The 21,503-nt window shown below is 43.5% G+C and overlaps 1 protein-coding gene across 2 annotated transcripts; it reads left to right on the top strand.

Annotated features, from left to right (window-relative positions):
* Positions 1–206: 206 nt before the first annotated feature.
* On the top strand, positions 207–20,268 carry LOC115043115 (copine-1-like). Of its 2 annotated transcripts, XM_029501295.1 has the most exons (16): positions 207–320; positions 14,079–14,207; positions 14,301–14,480; positions 14,674–14,748; positions 14,838–14,909; positions 15,253–15,336; positions 15,420–15,509; positions 15,617–15,715; positions 15,802–15,888; positions 16,161–16,220; positions 16,388–16,521; positions 16,756–16,810; positions 16,930–16,984; positions 17,297–17,430; positions 17,524–17,760; positions 18,144–20,268. In XM_029501295.1, the coding sequence occupies exons 2-16, from the start codon at positions 14,079–14,081 to the stop codon at positions 18,258–18,260; spliced, it is 1,608 nt and encodes a 535-aa protein (XP_029357155.1). In that variant the 5' UTR covers positions 207–320; the 3' UTR covers positions 18,261–20,268. The 2 variants fall into 2 exon arrangements, with proteins under 2 accessions (XP_029357155.1, XP_029357152.1); XM_029501292.1 differs by lacking the exons at positions 14,079–14,207; positions 14,301–14,480; positions 14,674–14,748; ... (10 more) ...; positions 17,524–17,760; positions 18,144–20,268 and adding an exon at positions 4,121–8,104 and having other exon boundaries at positions 214–320.
* Positions 20,269–21,503: the final 1,235 nt, after the last annotated feature.

Below are 21,503 nucleotides of genomic sequence, written 5' to 3'. Positions count from 1 at the left end.
AATCAGCCTATAATAATCAGATGTATTGTTTGTTTACTAATTTATGAGCTATTTAACTTCTTCCAGTGAGAGTTGATTACTTTGTTGTGTGTTGTTGTTTGCTTGTATGTTTTTTTTTCTGCCGGCAGGGGGCGGTCCCGCTCTGACGTCAGGAGAGACGCAAACGCCGCGTCTTCTCGCGCCAGCACCGTGTGTTCTCGCGATGATTGACGCCGACATTTCGCGCACGCACCGAAGCATCCTGCAGAAAGACGAGCACAGAAGAAAAGAGTCCGCCGTTCATGAGCTAAACCTCAGTGTGTTTGTTGACAAATTACTCGGTAAGACTCCCAGCAGCGGCAGCCCGCTCAGTAACGCACTCACACCGGCAGCCCGGCTCGGGAGGAGCCGCTAAAAGCGAGCCTTCTGTCCGCTGCTCCGCTCCGACACAAAGCGAAGCTCCCAACCAGCTAGGTGGCTAACGTTAGCCTGCTCACACAGCTAAGCTAAGCTAAGCTAAGATAAGATAAGTCTTCCAGTTAGTTAGCCCCACGTGCGAGGGCCTCACTGCCCACAATTAATGTTGTTTAATGTTTTCAACAACGACTGTTTGGATAAACCGGTGAGGCCGTTTTTATCTTCTCCAAAGCCAACCGTCACTCTCAGCTAGCTAGCTGAGATATTGTTAACTTCTCCTTCCTGCGTTGGTCCGCTCGGCTCGTTTTAGTGTTTTTTTTTTTTTGTTTTGTTTTAATTTATTTGTTAGTTTTCTTCCCATTGTGGCCCTGATGGGGAGGCAGGATGTGTGAGTTTGACCTATGAAAAAGCGCTGTATGCATCTTAACTTCGGCTCCAATGGCGACCAAAGGTCACGCCCCTTGGCCGTGACGTCGCAGCACTCACAGGACCTCACCTGTTGATGTGAGCAGGTAGCCTGTTCGAGATGATCGACCTGCGTCAGGGAGACAGTCTGGGTCTCCTTTGGCCGGTTGTTTCACTGGTTTTAAGCCCCTTTCAGACATCCCCAAAGGAGGACTGGGGTCCTGCAGCTGCGTGTTAACTAACTTTTAAACCAAACATGGGACAACATACAGCTGCATGCCTGAAAGGGGCTGTAGTTCTGCACTACAGTTTTCTCCTCTCTTATTTGTGTTTTTGTTGTCTGGGTCGCAGTGCAGGATGTGCAGGTCTGTGTGTCCATTCCAGTAGAGCCAGACATTTGACTTTTGAAACAGATGGACAGAAAATGTACAAAAAGCACAGCTGTAGTTAAAGTCCATAATACTGTGTTGGAAAAAGGCTGTGAGCTCTGGACCTGGAGGATGCCACTCCACTCCTCTTTTCAGTTATATCATGTGTTGAGGATGACAACAGCATGTGGACAGTTACATATTCATGATGGTCCTTTGTTCTTTATGAATGGATTTGCTGCATTAGATTTTCCATGGTTGTTTTTCTGCCCATTCAATTGAGGTTCAGTCTTCTATCAGCTTTATTGTGAGTCTTTTTTCAAGTGACTGCAAACTACACCTTCAGTCAAACCTTTTTTTTTGTCTGACTTTGGATACTCTGGTTGCCGTTTATTCTCCTTTTGTCTTTTTTCTTCTTGCTGCTGTTGGTGCTTCACACAGACTTTGAGCTGGCTGACACTCAGAAGGAAGGATTGGATGTCCACAGTGGAAAAATAGTCATACATCAGTGTTGATGGGATTTGTCAGTGCTAAGGTTGAGCACAACATTGATGTTGGAGGTATTTTGATGAAAGATATGCACTAAAACATTCATTCATTTAATCATCTTCTACCGCTTATCCGTTTCTGGGTCACAGGGGGTTCTGGAGCCAATCCCAGCTCACATGGGGTGAGGGCGGGCTCACCCCGACAGGTCTCCAGTCCACTGCAGGGCCAACACACAGAGACAGACAGACCAACAACCACTCACACTTAGAACTATGGACAATTTAGAGTCACCAATCAACCCAAACATGGTATCTTAAGATGGTGGGAGGAAACCCACGCAGGCAGAACATGGAGACTCCACACAGAAGGGGCCCAGCAACTGAACCCGCGACCTTCTTGTTGTGGGGCAAGAGTTTTAACCACTATGCCACTGTGCTGCCCAGCTAAAATATTTTTCAGTAATACATTTTATGAGCTTAGATATTAGTAAACTAAAATTCTCCACCCTGAATTGCAACTTAAGCCTGACGGTCCAGGATCATGGTTAGAGTATCCAGAGTATCTTGAGATGTTTGTGGAACAGAGTACTGCTCAGCTGGACGTGTTTGTCAGTGTTAGTTGGCCTGTTGAGCGCCACCTCTCTTCTGTTTGCTTTCTCTTCTGATCAGCTGCTGTCTTTTGTGCTGTGCTGTCCAATCAGTTTCCGATGTTGCTCTGGTTTATATAATGCTAATGTTGCTCTGGTTGATATAATGCTAATGTTGCTTTGGTTGACATGATGCTCATGTTGCTCTCGTTCTGGCTCTTTAAAAATGTTGGATTGTGTTGCAGCTCTTGTTCTTGATGACATGATGCTATTTTTTGTTTGTTTAAAATGTATTGCAGATTTGCTGGTTGCTATGTGGCTTATGTGGTGGGAATCGTGCAGCCACAAGCTGTAATGCCACTTGCTGATTTTGTGCTTCCTCAGGATTGAAGAACCAGCCAGATCAGTCCTGCTCACAGGTGTTTGGTTTCTTGTAGCAGAATAGGTGCTTGGTTGTGGTTTGTTGTTTGCAGGCTGGTACAGGTGGTGTTTGCTGGCTGATTTTATGTAGGTCAGCATTTCTGATCTGCAGTTAAGTACATTTTCTTGTTCTGAGAAAGGTTTGAGTTGGGTAAGACTTGCGATTCACTGCCAAGCTTTAGCTTTAGTCATGATGGGTTTTGGTTTCTCTACTGTCAGGTAGGAAATCTGCAATATTTTGGTTTTCCTGCTGCTTGTTTTTGAAAGTCTCTTGTGGTTGTTGACATGACGACATTTTGTAATTTCATTTATGTGCTATGTTTAGATCAAAAACATCCTTTTAGTTGTAAGACTGAAGTCACACAATGCTTTTTTTATATTCAGCACTTTGATAAGTTTTAGGTCTGCAAGTTATGAAGCGCAATCTTAAAATGTGCAGCCTGCCACCAGATGTCAGTCATAGGAAGCTAATCCAAAAGTCCCTGTTAGCCTGTTCTGTAAACACTGAAGTTCCACCAAAACATATTGAACAGCAGTTTATGTTTTCTTGACCTTTTTCACCAAGTTTCAGTACCCTACAGGTTTCATTTGTCCACTAAACAGAGAATGTATTCATAGTTTAGTAGCATTGGTAAGTTGCTAGTTGCATGACATTTATGGGGGTTTACTGTTGCACAATATATTTCACACAAAGGTAAAATCCCAGGAATATCTCTAAACGGCATTGTAGAAATACTCACCTTTGATGCATGCTTGCTCCAGAAAAAGAAAATTGGTGTACTTTGCCAACTAATTAAAGATTTTGCGCACTCAAGAATAAAAATCCAATGACAAATGTTGTATTTGCACTGTAAATCACATTCCCCGTCTTAATTGCTTATAATTTGTCAGTAAAACCATTTGTGACAGCTGAAAAGAAAATGTGCCATTTGTAGCTTCAGGATCAGCTCTGTGAGTTTGGAGATCTGATGTGTTTGGTTCCCCTCTCTTACACTTTCTATAAGGTCTTTATTGTGTGTATCCTCATCAGAGATTTAGCTTTTATAAATGTTTGCCAAACATTAACACCTTTCCCTCATTTATTACTTGTCATGTATTTCTTGAAAAATGATTGAACCGTGAAGCTGTGTTAATGCTTAAGGTTGCTTCTGTTGGGGTCTAACAAAAAGTCTAATGTGCAGCATGATCAAAAGTATTAAAACCAGCAAATGGGTGGAGACAGTTTTCTGCAATTTTGCTAAAATTTGACCCCAAACCCCCTTCCAAACACCACTGGTTTCCAAATGTCAAGGCCCAGAATTGGTCCACTTTCCAAACTTTGCAGTGACCCCAAGCATTCATTGGCTTGCAGCCTGTTTAAGATTTGACTTCCTAAAGAAAAAAAAAAAAACATTTGGAAACCACTGGTCTCTCTCTTTCTGCTCCTCATCTGACAGTAGTGTTGCTTTCTCCCCAGGTTGTAGGGCTGTTGTTTAGCAGTCAGTATGGCGGTAGTCATCAGGCTGCAGGGTCTGCCCATAGTAGCCGGCACCATGGACATCAGACACTTCTTCTCTGGCCTCACCATCCCTGACGGGGGAGTGCACATCGTGGGGGGTGAGCATGGGGAAGCCTTCATCGTCTTTGCCACTGACGAGGACGCCCGGCTGGGGATGATGCGTACAGGCGGGTCCATTAAGGGCTCCAAAGTGTCACTGTTGCTTAGCAGTAAAACGGAAATGCAGAACATGATTGAGCTTAGCCGCCGCAGGTTTGAGGCCGGCGCAGGTGCTGTTGAGACAGCGACACCTGCAGCAGGAAACTCTAACCGGCAAACGGGCACTGCCCCTATACCCACAGTGCAGCCAGGGGCGGGGGGGAGAAGTGGTAGTCATGGAAATCAGGGTTTCAGTAACACCCCAGCCTCAGTGACAGCAGCAAGCTCAACTCAGGAGCAACCAAGCAACAAGACAGCAGCCAGCTTGGCCAGCGTGGTACCCTGCTTCCCCAACAGCTACAGCTCTACCCCCACAATCACCACAGCTCTGGCTTCACTCAATGCAGGCCCCCCTCCTATCCCTCCACTCCCCAGCATGCCTTCCATGCCCCCAATGCCCACACTGCCCACCATTCCAGTTCCCCCTCCAGTCTCCTCCCTGCCTCCTGTCCCTACTGTCTCTCCACTGTCCCAAGGACCTCCTGTGCCTCCTATGTCCCACCTTCCTCACATGTCCTCCCTGCCACCCTTCAATCCCTCCCTACCACCCCCAGCTGGACTAGGCTCCGGTCTCCCTCTTGGAACGCCCAATCCGATGCTATTTAATCCTCTCTCACCTTTGGCCTCTCTTGGTCTTCAGGCACATATGAAGGTTGCTGCTGCTGCAGCCACAGGAGCAGCAAATCCTGATGAGTTGTTTGTTCTCCTTCAGAACCTCCCATTCTCATGCTCGGAGGTTGAGGTTAGGGAGTTTTTTCGGGGTCTCGGGGTGGAGGCAGTTCGTTTACTGAGGGATGGGCAGGGTCGGCCAACTGGCAGGGCTATGGTCAAGTTCTTCTCAGCTCAGGATAGCTTCGAAGCTGTGAAGAGGGGAGGTGGTATGATGGGCCAAAGGTTCATTGAGATCACTCCATCCTCTGAGCGTCAATGGGCCAGCATCAGTGACGGCACAGGTGCCCACGCACCTCACAATAGCAACAAATTAAATAACAGTAACGAACCACAGGATCAGCAGAACCGTCGTGGTAATGCTGGGTCTGGAGGCAGGGATCAGCGAGGAAGGTCACGTTCTCCCCACCGACAGGAGTTCTGTGTCTACCTGAAGGGTCTTCCCTATGAAGCTGACAAGAAACAAATTAAGGACTTCTTTAAGAATTTGGCCATCATAGAGGACAGCATCTACATTGCATATGGGCCCAATGGGCGTGCCACAGGAGAGGGCTTCCTTGAGTTCAAAACAGAACAGGACCACAAGACTGCTCTGGGTGCTCACATGCAATATATGGGCACCCGTTTCATTCAGGTCCATCCAATCAGCCGGAAGGGAATGCTTGAAAAGATTGATACTATCCGCAAACGGGAAGCAGCACAGGGCGATGGCAAGAACCAGGATGGGTTAAAAACTCCAAGGAACTGTGCCCACATCACCAACATCCCTTACAACGTATCTAAGAAGGATGTTCGTGCCTTTTTGGAAGGTGTGGGTCTTTATGAAGATACCTTAAAGGTCCTGACAGATAGCCATGGCAACGGTTTAGGGCAAGCCATCTTCCAGCTGCGGACTGAAGAAGACGCCCGCAAAGCTGAAAGACTCCACCGTCAAAAACTTAATGGCCGTGACGCCTTTGTCCACCTGGTGACCTTTGACCAGATGAAGGAAATTGAGAGGAATCCCCCTCCCCAGAACAAGAGGGGGCAACGCAACCAGAACCAGCAAAACCATAATCAGAATCAGCACCAGCAGCCCCAGCCCAGTCCCCAACAGCCCCCAATCAACCCATTTGCTGGAATCAGTGGGGAGGAGTTTAACTTTCTCAGAAACACTATGGGAAACCTAAACAGTGCCCCCTTTGTAACTCCATTTTCAGCACCTGGAAATGGGCTTGCAGGGCCTCCACCTCTACCTCCTCTGGCAGCAGGGCTTGGGGATGTGAATTTGGGAGTGGCTCCTCCACTAGTTGCTGGTCTTCCTGGAGCCCCAATCCTAGAGCCCCCTGGCTTTCGACCCGGAGCTGGGGGAGCAGTGTTCAGTCAGGAGGGGCTAAGGGGCTTGGTGCCCTTTGAGAATGCCAATAGAAAAGGAGGAGGAGGAGCAGGGCAGAGCCGAGGAGGAGGGGCTAACAACAATCAAGGGCGCCCAGGAGGCGGGGCCGCTGGTGGGCAGCCGGGGTTCACACCAGGACCTGATGGTCTCCGTAACCAGCCAGCCCCTGGAGCATCCAGCAATCCCAACAGTCAACGTGGTGCCGCTGGCCCGACAATTGTAAAACTTCAGAACATGCCATTCACTGTAACTGTGGACGAGATCATGGACTTCTTTTATGGCTACCAAGTGCTGCCGGGCTCAGTTTGCCTACAGTTCAGTGAGAAAGGCCTGCCAACTGGTGAGGCCATGGTGGCCTTTCAGAACCACGAGGAGGCTGCTGCTGCAGTCATGGACCTCAATGACCGACCTATTGGAGCCCGTAAGGTCAAGATAAGCCTGGGTTAAAGCCTCACTGCAAACAGACTTACTGTAGATAAAAGATGAATCACCTACCTGGGTATGCAGTCCAGGTGTCAGCCATCACAAACCTCTGGAGTCAAAACTCAACTTTCAAGTGTTTCCCAGTTAAGACCTTCCCCTGTAATGTGTGTAGATAATGTCAGGTAAGCCCCACCCCCAGCAGTTTGTCCAGTTTGAAGACTCCAGACTTTGTTCTTTCTTGAACCTCCCCCACTGACTCTAGTAGCACAAACTGCTGCTGCTGCTGATGGTGGTGGTGGTGGTGGTGGTAGGACTTTGGTTCTTTTCTTACTTTGTTTTCATGACAGTGCAGCTTTTTGTGAAATCATGTTGACACACTGAACAAACACACTCACTTGTTTTGTTGCTATGGTAACATGATGAAAATGACAAAGCATTGTTGCTGTGTGCGCTGAAATATGCTGTGTTGCTGTGGTTTAAAAATTGACATGCTCTTTTGCTTTGGTAAAATCTTTACATGCTCTGTTGCTAGGGTAAATTTATGATGCAAAGCCAAAGTATGTTGCCATGATAAAATGTTTATGCTTTGTTGCTATGGTAAAAACACGCTGTAGATGAAAAGCTTTTCTACCACAGTGAAATGTTGGATCTCTGTTGCTATGGTAAAGTCTTCACACTCTCTGTTGCTATGGTAAGATTATGATATAAAGCTCTGTTGCTATGATCAAACGTTTATGCTCTCTTGCTATGTTAAAATGTTGACATGCCCCATTGCTACGGTAAAAACTACACTGACATCAAGCTCTGTTGTCATCTGTTGCTATGGTAACATTTCTGTGGATACACTTCCGTGTTACAACAGTGCTCCTTGGATGTGGGATGGACAGATTGCTGATGCGTGTTTTATTTTGTAAATAATGACCTGGAGCTCTCGAACCTATCAACCCTACCCCCCTCTACCCCCTTTTCAACAGCACATGCTCAGTACGTGTTTGGACTGTAGAGCGCTCAGAAAAAGTCTAGCATTTTTAGTTGAGTAGCTTTTTGTTCTATGTATGTTTGACAAATGTTTCCACCTTAAAGCAAATTTTTCTTTCTCTTGTCAGTGTGAACAAACTTGTATGATCGTATAACCGTACATGATGTGGAGTCTCCTTTGCTTTGGTTAATAAAAGGACATTCTTGATGCACAACTGGTCTCACCTGCGATCAGCTCTCCCTGATTGTTTGCTCTTCACTGTCTAATGATGGAAACCTACCTTATCCACTGGTTTATTTGTTGTTATCGGTACTTGTACCTGATTTTATTTATTTTGATAAATGAATTAAAAACTGGGATGGTTTGGAGTACAGTGGACCTTCATTTTGACATTTCCATTGCAATGAAGAACATAAAGTTCTAAGTTTGTGTCTTAAGTAATCATTGCTTTGCTTTGACAGCAATTTTTAATCAAGATGATCAAAATGAATATACAATCTCTGCTAAGTGCAGTGTTTTGTTTTAATTCATTTTTTCTGACTGAAATGTTGGCTACCTAACAAATAGAATTTGTTCTCTTCTGATATATCAACAGCGGTTTTCACTTGTGCTGTTTCTAAGCATCAGTAAGGATGTCCATTTTGATGCCAACAGCTGGGCCAGTGCAGCAGTTAACTGTTATAACAGCTTCATAGCATTCATTTCCCACGCCTTTAGTGTTCTGTGTGCCAGAAAAACGGCACACTCCAACTCCTCAGTATTACTGCTGCAGCTTAGAGCTGAGGTCACTAATGAGTGCTTAAGATCAGAAGTCTTCTTTGTGGCTGTTCAGTGGCTGCTGTCACACAGCTGAAGCTTCGGCTTCTTCATTAAATATGGATCAGAGGTAACAGTGATGAGGAAACACAAAACGTATGCAAGTGAATTAACAGAACTCGGGTCATTAAATGAATTACTACTGACATCATTTGATTATGGATTGACATCCAGGTTTTTATTTCAACATTAATGTTCCAGTCTCATTGGTGACCTCAGCTGCTCTCAGCTAAAGGATTAGTTATTTATCATCTATGTAGAGCACGCACAGTCTTCCATATTAAATATTGTACTAAACCATAATCGCAGAAAGCAACTCGAGAGTGATTTTTGCCTGAAGAGGAAATGTCTGCTACTTTCAGGAAATGGTTAACCTCCGAAGTGGTACAGTGATACCAACACACTGGATACTGCGCATGCAATGTCGGGGTGTGTGTGTGTGTGTGTGAAACCCTCCAGTTGTTGGTAAAGTGATTGTATTGGCGTTGTGTGGAGAAAAGGCAGCAAACGATATACTGATCAATAGACACAGAAAGCAGGACTTGCAGGTGAGTGACGGACATCGAGGTACGGCATTAAAAACACGACAGGCTGCAGATCAACAGTGACATTTCTGTGTTCAGTTTTAGCCTGAACCGTCGTCATCGTCACCTTGAGTAGAATTTTCGGGGACGTGGAGTTGGTAGATTACAGCCTTCAGAATTCTGCAGGTTAATATCTGCATAGACAGCATTCAGGCTGTAAATGCTAAACTGCAGATAGTGAATCAGTCACCTAACGTTAACCTGTGAAGAGCAGATGTTAGTCTGTCTGCAGCATTGAGGTCTTAAGAGAGATGGTGGCATTTAGGATATGTTAGCTGGTAGCATGGAAATGGTAGACAGTGTCCTGTAGGTCTGAGCATGTAACAGGCACAAACAGCAGGTGGAGGCCTACGTGGTCGATGGTCTGTTCATGGAAACATTAAGATGATAGGTGTTGGCCTCTGGGTGGTATGTGCTGGCATCAAGGGCCAATTCACAGTAAAGTTTGGCACGTAAAATGTATAAAGCAGGTCTGTGTTTTGTTTCCTCTAACCACAGGCTTCAGAGCAGTAGCTCAGTCTGTCATCTGTGAAAACCTTCCAACTAAACTGTTGATGAACTGGGTTGTTTGATAGTAAAGTAATAATCGTAGTATTGTTATTGAAAAGGTGAAGACCGTTCCACTTGATTCCGGCACCGTGAGCTGAATGCGCAGTTTGGCTCGGGACGAGAGAGAGTGCGAGATGAAGCTTGGTCTCCACAAAATGATGAATACCTCATAAATTCAGTGTTGTCTTTTGGTACGTACCAAACAACATTTTTCTGGAGCTTGTTTTTGACAAAAAGCTATGACTGAGCTGAGGAATCAAATTATTCTAACCTATGTGCTGCTGACTTCCGTTGTGGTAGCTAATGGACTATTAAATATGATAGATTATTGCTCTGCCCCACCTTTTCTGTGCTGCAAAGTTCTTGTGCGATATTTATTCCCTTGCAGGCCTTTCCTTTTCTTGATTTATTAGGCAGTTGGATGGTTAAAGAAAGATAAGATTAGATCATTATGAAATAAAATGTGTCCATTTTAAAAATCATCATACTCAGCCCAGTTCGAAAAGTGTACCGATCTATATTTTCTACAATCCTGTTGCAGTTCTTAAGTACAGGACCTGCATGACGTTATTGAACATTTCCCTCAGTCATTCGCACAGATTTGGGTTGTCGCTGATTTTGTACACCATCCTATGGCTGTCAAGAAATTTCCAATAAAGAACAGGAGATGATGGAGATGAGAAAGAAACAGAAGCATAGGAGCATTTTTTCAGGGAGGTGGGTCTGAAGATGAGAAACGTATGATGATAAAGACAATCTGAACAGGAGCGCAGTCTTTCTGTGTGTAAGTGATTTTCAAGATTCAACATATTGTCACATTTTTCTGCTTTTTCTTCCCTCACCATTGCAGCTTTTTTGTTTTTTTTGTTTTTTTCTCTTCCCTGCTCTCCTTCTCATTTGTGATGTGATACGCTGCAGCCTTTTGTGATCCCACTGTGGTTTTTGCTGCTCAAGGATGAATAAAATTAAACTGTCTTGGTCTGTGTGATGAAGTTGGCTTGTGCTGCGTTCAGTTTCATGCTTCTCTGCCTTAATTGTGTCAGTTATGCTTTCAAGACTGTTCAGTTCTCTTTCTGATGATGTTAGTTCAGTCCATTAGGCACGTTTCTGCAGCAGCAACACTACATCCAGCCAGGGCGTCTGCTCTTCGACGTCACAGGATTGTATTTAATCTGTGAGTGTCAAGGCTTATTCCTCAGGAACAATCTGTTTCTCTGAGGGAAAAAAAAGTCTTTACCGACGAGCCAATCACAGCTGACATAGGGCGAGAAGCAAGAGGCCTTTATAATGTAAATACATGAAAATAAAAAGCATAGAAATTTTTATTCTGCATGTTGAAAGTGTTGCAACATAGACAAAAGAAAATGAGTTCAGTAAGGAGCGGCACTATTAATTTTTTGTTGTCAATACATAAATCAAATGTCCAGAAACAGGTGTTGGTTGACCCCAGAGACATCTATTCGAGGCATTACAAAAATACCCCACCTTATATAGCTGATTTGGAAAGAAATGTGCTGCAACACACATCCATCATAATCTGTTTAGAACGAAAATATCCAGCTTGCTTTGTGGATTGTCGTTGCTCTCATTGCTTGAAATGTGTAGTCTTCAAATAATAGCGGCAGTAGTTGTTCAGATGGGTACATGGACAGTGTCAGTTCCCATATTTACTTCCAAAGACGGGAGGGCATATGGGTTTAATTGTCATAAAGAATCTTGCAGTTTGATCCGGTTTCCTTCAGGCTTCATCTGTTTTGTTGTTTGTTTGTTTGTTTTTTGGGGGGGGGGGGTGTTTTGTTTTTGTGCTCTGCATACATTACCATAATTGCATTTTTGTCCTGTTTTGTGTGTTGGGGATCATTAGCTGTGTGATTAATGTTGGTCATTCTCTTTATGCAGTTTCACTCTTTCGTTTTATTTTGACGCTGCTTTTATTCTGGAGGTTTTAGCGGAAGTCTCCTTTGGCGTTGGATAGCTGAGCCCAACCGCTGAAGCCACAGGGCGTGACTGACACCCGTGCGGTCCAATCAGGACGCGGTTGTGGGGCCGCCTGTCCAATCAGAGCGCAGTGCGTGCCTCGGCCGCGCCCTGTCGCCTGAAGCTTCCGGGCTAACGGTAGTTAGTTTTCTCTCCCGCCGCAGTTATAGTCGATTTTTTAGGCCGAATCTCCGTTTAAAGTTGATATTTGCAGAATATCACGCAGAGCGGATCCGCACAGGGCTGGTTCAACCACAGCTGTGTGTTCTGTTCGGGCTGAAAAAGTGTCGTTTCCCCCGCCGGACCGTGTGAGCTGCCTGGGAGGAGATTAAAAACACAACCACTCCCGAAAGAAAGGTGCTGCCTGTGTGTGTGTGTGTCTGTTTGTGTTTTTATGTGATGGTGGTTTTTACTGTGTGTTGTGTGAGTCCAGCTGATTTAACTGGCTGACGTTTTTTCATAGTTTTGGGTTCATCTTCATTCAGTCAAACGGCGGTGATGCGTTCAGGTGCCGCTGTGATCCTCATAATCCCAGCACGGATTTTGTGAAGGTGGGGGGGTTAAAAGCTCATTTTACACATTAGGGATTATTTATTTTTTTATTTCATTTGCACTACTTTATTTTTCCTTTTTACTGAATTGTGTTGACTTGCAGTGTGAGGAGGTTACTAATGACATATGAACTGCGTAGACAGAAAAACAAAAGTCGTTTATGTATTAAAACAGAGTTTGAGAATTTGGCTGTTCCTCTCTGCTTAAAAAAGTCATATTCATGAGAACATCCTGTGGAAAAACAAAGAAGCTGCATTATTTCAGAAATGATTTGTCAGACTGGACGTGACAGTCGTGTAACTTAAAGCAGGTACCACAAACATCCACTAAATGAAATCCTTAAAATTAAAGCTAAAATTAAAACAATAAAACACACAAACCTTCTTAAAAACTAACAAATCAATATAATTTTGTTGCAGCCCAAATTGATTCATTTGTGAAATAAAGCAACTTTCAGTTGCAATGTTTTCAACTAATTAAAAGTAGTCGCACCATAAATTTTCTTAAAAGAATTGATAAATTATTATATTTAACTTTATAAAAATTACCTACAAACTAGTAACATCACATTCTTAATTAAATATAGTGGAGATGAAACAATATATGAATCTGAAATTGTGTGAAATATGAAATAAAAATACAGAGATAAGTGCACTTTAGTACTACTGGTTGTGTTAGGTGAAGCCCGTCTTATCTTTGTGGCAGTCTATTCAAAGCAGCGTGTGAGACAGCCGTGTCCTGTAGCTGCTGTCAGAAGACCAAATAGGTGGCAGCTCTGTCCGTTGGAGGACCAGCAGCTTCCTTTGCATGTGCAGAAGATATCATTTAAGTCGTACAGTTTTATCTCAGCAATTTGTGGAAGTGTGTGCTGCATCAAAATGTGAGATAATAAAATCAGGTAAAGGTGAGGAAGTTGACTCGTGACTAGTCTTCTGCCTAACTACTGTGTGATTGTTATTACTTTGAGTTAAAAGTGAGGTGGCTGTGACATGAATCAGTTTAGAGCAGGCTGAAGTTTGAAACATCATACAGGAAGTTCATTTGGACTCTTTGTCAAGCATGTTTGTGGGTAATAAATCCTCTTATAGCTGCAACAGTTAATCAATGAAGGGATCAGCTGACTGGCAGAGTAACAGCAACAATTTTGGTTCTCGGATTGATGCTGAACTGGAGTATAAAGATTTGCTGCTTTAATCCTATAACCCTCTTTTCCATCTGTCTGTCTCCACCTCCACCTGATGTCGCTCAGGATTCCTCCGTGACTGATGTGGTAGAAAAGGCTGGTTTGTGTTGATGGAGGTGGCTGCTGTTGGTGTGACTTGTCATTCAGTCGCCTGAATGTTTCACCTGAGCAGACCGAGAAGCTGTCTCAGAGTTCTTACAGGTTTTTCAGCTCATGTGTTCACAGTTGAGTATGCCGCTGGAAAGCGCTTGATTTCTGAGTATGCTGTGGACGGGAATGGTCTTCGTGTAATCAGCAATTTAAGTAGATAATTTACTGAATTATTTATAGATTAAGAAGCACCACATCCTTGGATACTGCCCTGAAACAGCAGCAGAGTCAGCCACTGCTTATTCTCTGTCTGTTTCTCTTCCAGTTTTGAAAACGGTCTGAATGTAAAGGACCAGGCTGTTGGTTCTCACTGCTCTGGCAAACTGAAAATCTTCCCCACGCAGAAATCCTATTCACTTTGTCTACATTTTGAACAACCAATGAACCAGATTTATTCTAACAAATATAAAATCTGCTGTGAGACTGAAGTTCACTGAAGGCCTCTCTCTGTTCCCTCTCAGATGGCCGACTGCGTCTCAAAGGTGGAGCTGAGTGTCTCCTGCTCTGACCTGCTGGATAAAGATGTCGGATCGAAGTCTGATCCTCTGTGTGTGCTGCTGCAGAAGACGGCGGCCGACAGCTGGACTGAGGTAACAACAGCAGTCACTGCAGCTTTCATGAGTCCTGATAATATTTTTGAGGCGCGTGAGAAAAAAGAAACGTGTTGTGTCTCTGTCTTTCAGCTGGGTCGTACTGAACGGCTGAAGAACACCTCCAGCCCGTCCTTCAGTCAGCGTCTCAGACTGGACTATCACTTTGAGACCGTTCAGAATCTGAAACTGGGGGTCTACGATATCGACAACTCTTCAGTTGACCTCGGCGACGATGACTACCTGGGTGGGATCGAGATAACCCTGGGACAGGTATGGACCAAATGAGCACCAAAACGGCCTTCCAGTCCCACTCCAACACATCTATTGAAGGCTACTTGGTAACTTTGGTGGCCAAATATAACTTGCAGTGAAAATCTGCCCCCTGCTGTTCAAATGCTGTCATTACTATTACTGAGTCAAATAAATAAACAAATAAATGATCCAATGTTTGTGTGTGTTTCAGATAGTTTCCAGTAAAACCTTGACCCGACCTTTGCAGCTGAAGAAAGGCAAACCTGCTGGGAAAGGAACCATCACTGTATGTACGGAGTGTGTGAGTGTGTGTATTATTATTTCACTCCCCTGTGGAACCTGTGATGATAAAAACTATTGTGTGTGTGTGTGTAGGTCACAGCAGAGGAGATAAAAGACAACAGGGCCATTGAGTTGGAGCTGGAGGCTAAGCACCTTGACAAAAAGGTATCTCTGCTCCTCCTCATCGTCTTCCTTTTCTTCACCTCCACCCCTGAACCCCTTTGTGCAGCACCAGCTCCTCATAAATCCATCATCTATATTTGGTTTGCAATAAAAATATCTAATGGCCCTCACACACATGTTTACAGTTGGCTATTTCTCTGAGTTACATTAATTTGTTCACATCACCGTTTTTCTGAGAGGACAGACGAGACTTTACTTTTTGTTCCATCTGTCTTTCCACTACATTCCACTCTCTGATTGCAGAAACCGGATTTCTTGTTTACGTGACATCAAATAAATCAGCACACTGGATGAGATGATAGCACTTTGTCTTTTCTCCGTTCAGGACACGTTCGGAAAGTCTGATCCATTCCTGGAGTTTTTTAAACAAGGAGACGACGGAAAGTGGCAGTTGGTCTACAGGACAGAGGTACACACACACACACACACACACAGAGGATGATGTTATTGAGATTGAACTGATGGTGAAGATGACATTTTGTGTGTGTGCAGGTGGTGAAGAACAATCTGAATCCTTGCTGGAAGAAGTTTTGTGTTCCTCTGCAGACGTTCTGCTGCAGTGACCTCGACAGACCATTGAAGGTTCCTCTTATCAGAGCCACAGATGTTATTACATAAAACCAATCAATCCACCATGCAGCACGTCGGCCAATCAAATCTTTTATTTAAATATTCTCCTCTTCCTGCAGGTGAATTGCTCCGATCATGACAGCGACGGATCTCACGATCTGATTGGTTCTTTCACCGCAAAAGTCTCTGAGCTGCAGAAAGCTGCACACGGTTCACCGGTGAGTTTAGGTTTACGCAAACGTCTGAGGTCTCTCAGTCGGCCGCTCACAGGTGGCTTTAAACTGTAGGATGTGTTGTTCTCCAGGTGCAGTACGAATGCATCCACCCTGAGAAACAGAAGAAGAAGAAGAGCTACAAGAACTCTGGAGTTGTCTTTGTGAAGAGCTGCAAGGTAGAGACCACATTACCCAGAATCCCCTGCTGGAAGCTGCTGCTGTATAAAACATAGAGCTCAATACGTTGTTTCAGGCTCTGCGCTCTTTAAAACAAAGTCTTCAAAAGTAATTTTGATAAAGAATATTAAAGATGCTGTAATGATGAAAAATAAGGAAAATGACTTTAGAGCCATAAAGAGCATCGTAGACTCTCAGCCAAACCTGCTGAACGCTTCCTTTAGTGTTGTGACTTCATTGTTTTTGTTTACTTGTGTCTCCGTGTTTCCAGCTGATCACTCAGCACACTTTCCTGGACTATGTGATGGGCGGCTGCCAGGTCAACTTCACTGTAAGCCAACGACAATATGAAAACACATTTTAATCCACACATCTTATTCAGGTTCATGTTTCAAATGTTTCCAGAGAGTTTAAAGATGAAGAGATGTGATTCAGTGATTCAGTGATTCATCAGGTCTCCATGTGACTACATATATGAATGTTGTATGAACACTATAGGTGGGGATCGACTTCACTGGCTCTAACGGGGATCCTCGCTCACCCAACTCTCTCCACTACTTGAGTCCAGACGGGCTGAACCAATACCTGTCTGCTCTGTGGTCTGTGGGTCAGGTGGTCCAGGACTATGACACGTTAGTACACACACACTCACTGACATTACACATATGACTTATTTTTATATTCCGAACCTCAGAGCCTAAAACCAAAACATAATGCCCTTCAATGTGAACTTTCTATCTTAAGTTCCAGTCCCTAAAACCGAGTTGTCATGGAAACACAGACCCCCACACTCTAAATCTCTCATCTCCCAACCAAGCTAATGTCCCTAATGTAACAGTGGTTGTTTTGTTTATTTTTCTTTGCAGTGATAAACTCTTCCCAGCATTTGGGTTTGGAGCCAAACTGCCTCCAGACTACCAGGTGAGCTCTCTGAGCAAACTGAGACAGTTCATTTAAATGCAGTCATTTTTGTGAGCTACATGATCCTGTATAAAATCTGAAAGGTTCACTGAAGTCTTTTTTTTTTTTTTTCCCCCTAGGCAGCACATCATGAGTTTGCCCTCAACTTCAATCCCACAAGCCCCTACTGCCAAGGTACACAACGTGTTTCCAAATGCTCTAACAAAACAAAACTTATCAGGTTAAATGTGTTACATTTTTTTACTGACTTTTCTTTGGTTTTCAAGCGACTATAGCTGGAAAATGATGCAGTTAAATTGTCATAATAACAGTCCACTTAAAATCAGCTCATTGGCAGTTGTCTGGTGTTGGAGAGGCTGATAGTTAACATGTCGTCAGTCAGGATCATGTAGACCGATTATAACAAACTGTTTTCTTGGATTGCTTCGGCTGCTCAACAAATCTAAACATTTTCATCCATCTCTGGTTCCCCTCTGTGTGTCTCAGGTATTGAGGGGATTATTGAGGCCTACAGGATGGTTTTGCCTCAGCTCAGACTTTCTGGACCCACAAACTTCTCTCCTATCATCAACCATGTTTCTTCCATCGCCACCGGTGCCGCACAGGCCAACACTGCCTCTGTGAGGGCGCAAACACAAGAAACACGCAGAAAGAACGAAAGGCATTAATCCGAGCACACACTCAACGTGATCTATGTCTGTCTCTCTCTGCAGCAATACTTCGTCCTCCTCATCCTCACCGACGGTGAGATCACTGACTTCGACCAGACCCGGGACGCCATAGTCCGGGCGTCGCGGCTACCCCTGTCAATCATCATTATAGGGGTGGGGCCAGCTGACTTTAAGGCCATGGAGCTCCTGGACGGAGACGACGGTGTGCTGAGGTCCACGGTGGGGGAGGCCGTCGCCAGAGACATCGTCCAGTTCGTCCCATTCAGACAGTTCAAGGATGTAAGTCTTTGTGTGTTAGTAACTGGCACCTTGTATTCACTCTGTGTTTGAGTATCAGGGGAAGGCGCTCCTGCAGGACGAGGTCTCAGCCAGCCTGAGCTGGAGCTGAATTAGTCAAATCATCAACAGTCAGTTGATGTATAAACATTGGAACAGGTTTGGCTTTTCGTCTCTAAGGATCTGACTAATGAGCACAGATCCATATCAACTGAAAATGACACTTCCTTCAGCAATTTTAGTGGAAAATCTTCATCTTTTGTGGCTTGTGACTACAAATTTCACACGTGCATTGATTTTAAAAGGGCTGTTAGATTTCTGAAGGCTTGTGTCGACTTTAGATCAACATCAGAATATGTTTTACCCAGATGTCTCTCTCTCTCCAGGCTCCCAGGACAGCTTTGGCTCAGTCGGTCCTCGCTGAGGTTCCCAACCAGCTGGTCTCTTATTTCAAAATGAGAGGGCTTGAACCAACCAAACCTTCAGCTCCTGCCAAATCCTAAGCCCCCCTCCCTCCAAACACCAATCCCACTGCATGCATCGAGAAAGCTGAAATCCTTCAGATTGTATTCCAGACCACTATCATGCACCTTGTAATCAGCAGCCCCCCCCCCCCCCCCCCCCCCCACTCCACAGGGACCAACCTAATGTTGCCGAAATCTCAATCAGCCAAACACAATTCAGCACTCAGCTGTCCAGCCAACCAGGTTGCCAGGGGCGACCCCCCCATTTTTCAAAAAAGTCATCATTCATCTCTGATGATGATAAAACGGTGTAGGTTATAGATTCCCTCTGCTGCTTCTACACTAACTATGCAGATCACGTCTTGACTGACGTGGTTAAAAGTCAAGAGCCACACACACAAACACACACACTCCTATCAGTCTTCATCAGTGCTCTGCTCTGCTGACAGTTTTCCCATTCACATCAATATGGTTTTATCACCATTCAGTGGACATCAGAGGCACCACCACAGGCCAGCCTGGAGAGAGTGTGTGTGTTTGGTTGGCTCTGTTTAGCTTTGATAATCAGGTATCAATATTTAGCACTTTGCTGTTGCACTTAATGCTGGAAATGTTTTATAAAAGGTGCTCTGCGCTCTTGAACGTAGCTTTATCGCTTTAGCCTTATGATAAACTCTGTTGTAGCCTTCTTCAGCCGTTCTGTCATGACTGGGCTGATCTCATTAGACCAGAGGAGCTGCACAGCTGCACACAGGCACATTCTCACACGTGACGTAGTATAATTCATTTAAAGCAACCAGGCACGTTGCTTTTCTGCAGGCGGAAAAAACTAAACATCACCTTCATAAAAAACAGGAAAAAGAGCAATAACAAAAAAAGAGAGAGACAGAAAATAGAAAGGAAAGTCCTGTAAAGTTGACAAATAGCTATAAAATGGGAGAAAGCGTTTCGAGGTGAAAGACCTGAACGTTCTGGTAACTCTTCATTGGCCTCCTGAATCTGAAGCTCTACACAAACACTCGGTCTTTGTGTATGTTGCGCTTTAGCTGCAGTACATCTTCTGTTTGTGGTAATAAATATGGAGGAAAATAACAATGCAGAAGATTTATGTCGTAACCATAGTAACCTCCATCCCACATGGCTTAGCAGCGTCACAGAGAGTCCGTCTGAGCAGGTCCTGTTTATGTACCAAAGAATTTCTTTTGATTGACGTGCTCCCTCCAGCCTGGGACACACACACACACACACACACACACACACACACAGTGTTAAAACTCCTGTTTACCGCAGCGGGACAGCCCCTTCATCTCGACGTGTTGGTTTGTGCCTTAATCAGAGACCCGCTCAGACGTCTCTTTACTTTAGATCACTAACGATGAGCAGTTGTGCTTCGGATGTCGAAGTGGCAGAATTAACTTTAAATGTCTTTGTCAGACTAAGAAGTTGGTTTTTTTTTAGCGTTCTCTGTTTTTATAATCTTTGTCTAGTGTTTTTTTTCAGGGTCCACTTTTTGTGAGGTTTGGGAGCAGTCCGTAAGAAAATTACATTATTAATGCAGCCAAATTCAGAGATTGAAAGCTCTGCCAAAAAAACACCAAAAATATTCTGAGCTTTTATTATTTAGTAGGCCAGATCAATGTGTTGCTTTTTCCTTTTGATCATCTACGACCCGGATCCCTTTTTAGGGTCCTGTGGGTTTTTTGTAGTTTGATTATCTCCAGAGAAAAACAAACAATGATACCTGTCCGGCTGCCATTATCTGCCCTGTTATCATCTTCGTTGCCAAACTTTGAAGGGAAGTTCCTTTTTCAAAGCCAAGTCAGAGCGTTTAAAGGCGCTGCACTGAAGAAAAGTGAAATCTTGGCCACATCACTCATTACAGGGATGATAAAACCTGACTTGGACTGCATCTCCCACAATGCTTTGCTCCATTCTGCTGCACAACTAACTACTATTAACTAAACCAGTATAACTACACCAGTTCAGCAGTTGTGGTTTGTACGTATTTGCTGGTGAATACAATAATAAAAAAAATTTGGGAAAAAAATGTTATTGGTGGTGTTTTTTTTTTATGACAGTAAAAAAATATTTTTTAAATATTTCAAATGTTGAGTTGTAGCTGATAAACATTCTAACAATATCCAACCGCAGGGACAGTTTGTTTATTTATATGAACAAATTAACATTCTGTAGGTCCTCACGGTAAAATTCAGATACTGAGAACGTGCTTTTACTGGAACTTCAGTTTCTACTTTTATCTTTCAAACATGCTACCTCTGCTTTTATTCACTTTAAAGGTTTGAAGTAATTTATAAATCGATGAAAGAACTTCAGAAACCTGTCTAATGAATGAACACACTTTTCATTTTTCAAATGTTTTTTTTTTTTATACCAAATCTTCAGAATTTTCACAAGATAGAAATAGTTCTTTAATTTGTGACTTTGGTATCAGACTTTTTTAAATAAACCTTATTAAAAATTAAATAATATAATTTGTGTAGTGACTCAGAATAACAAAGCTGATGTATTTATTTATGTATTAATTTGTTGAATGCAGGTCCAGACTCCAGTTGGGAGCAGAAATAAACAAACAGGAACAACAACACCAGAACACAGAAATTACAAACAGCAGTCAGTGATCTGTAAGTTTGGTGTTTTGTTTTTTTTTATTATTCCTAAAAATGTCTAAAAACTATTTAATGTCTGGATCCGTCACATTCATCTCGTGTGGTAGATTCTGATACTGATCAGCTGTTTTTGAGATAAAAAGTGTAAACATTTGGATTCTCTGCTGCTCCTGCTGCTTTTAACAGAATTAGACTTTTAGAAATCCGCTATTCAACCTAAATTCAGACCAATGAACGAGATCTGCCCATGCAGAGTTTGAGCAGCTTAACATTCTGTGAAACTCATTGAAACTCAGGAACACTTTTCCTTCCTTCCTTTGTAAACATTTTTGTCAGTGGAGTTAAGAAGTCAGCTTAAACTTATGAGGTTTTATTTTATTTGCTCAAAGTTTGGATTTCTACTAAATAACCTCGGAACACTTGCCAAGTATTTAATGCATAAGTGTAAATTTCCCAATCTTTTTGAGAATTTTACACTTTGTGACTCTTTGAAAAGTCTCAAATCTAAAAATGTAGTGAATTTTGCTTTTGATCAGACCTCATAAAATTTTGAACCGACTCACTTCCTTTATTGTTGTTTGACTTTAATTTTATAATATTAATATTTTATGGCGAATGGAAACTATTTTTCCACTCAGTTCAAGTGATACTTTGA

This window comes from Echeneis naucrates, chromosome 5 (genome assembly GCF_900963305.1).
Source record: "Echeneis naucrates chromosome 5, fEcheNa1.1, whole genome shotgun sequence".
NCBI classification, from domain to species: Eukaryota; Metazoa; Chordata; class Actinopteri; order Carangiformes; family Echeneidae; genus Echeneis; species Echeneis naucrates.
This window is presented reverse-complemented; position numbering and strand designations above follow the sequence as displayed.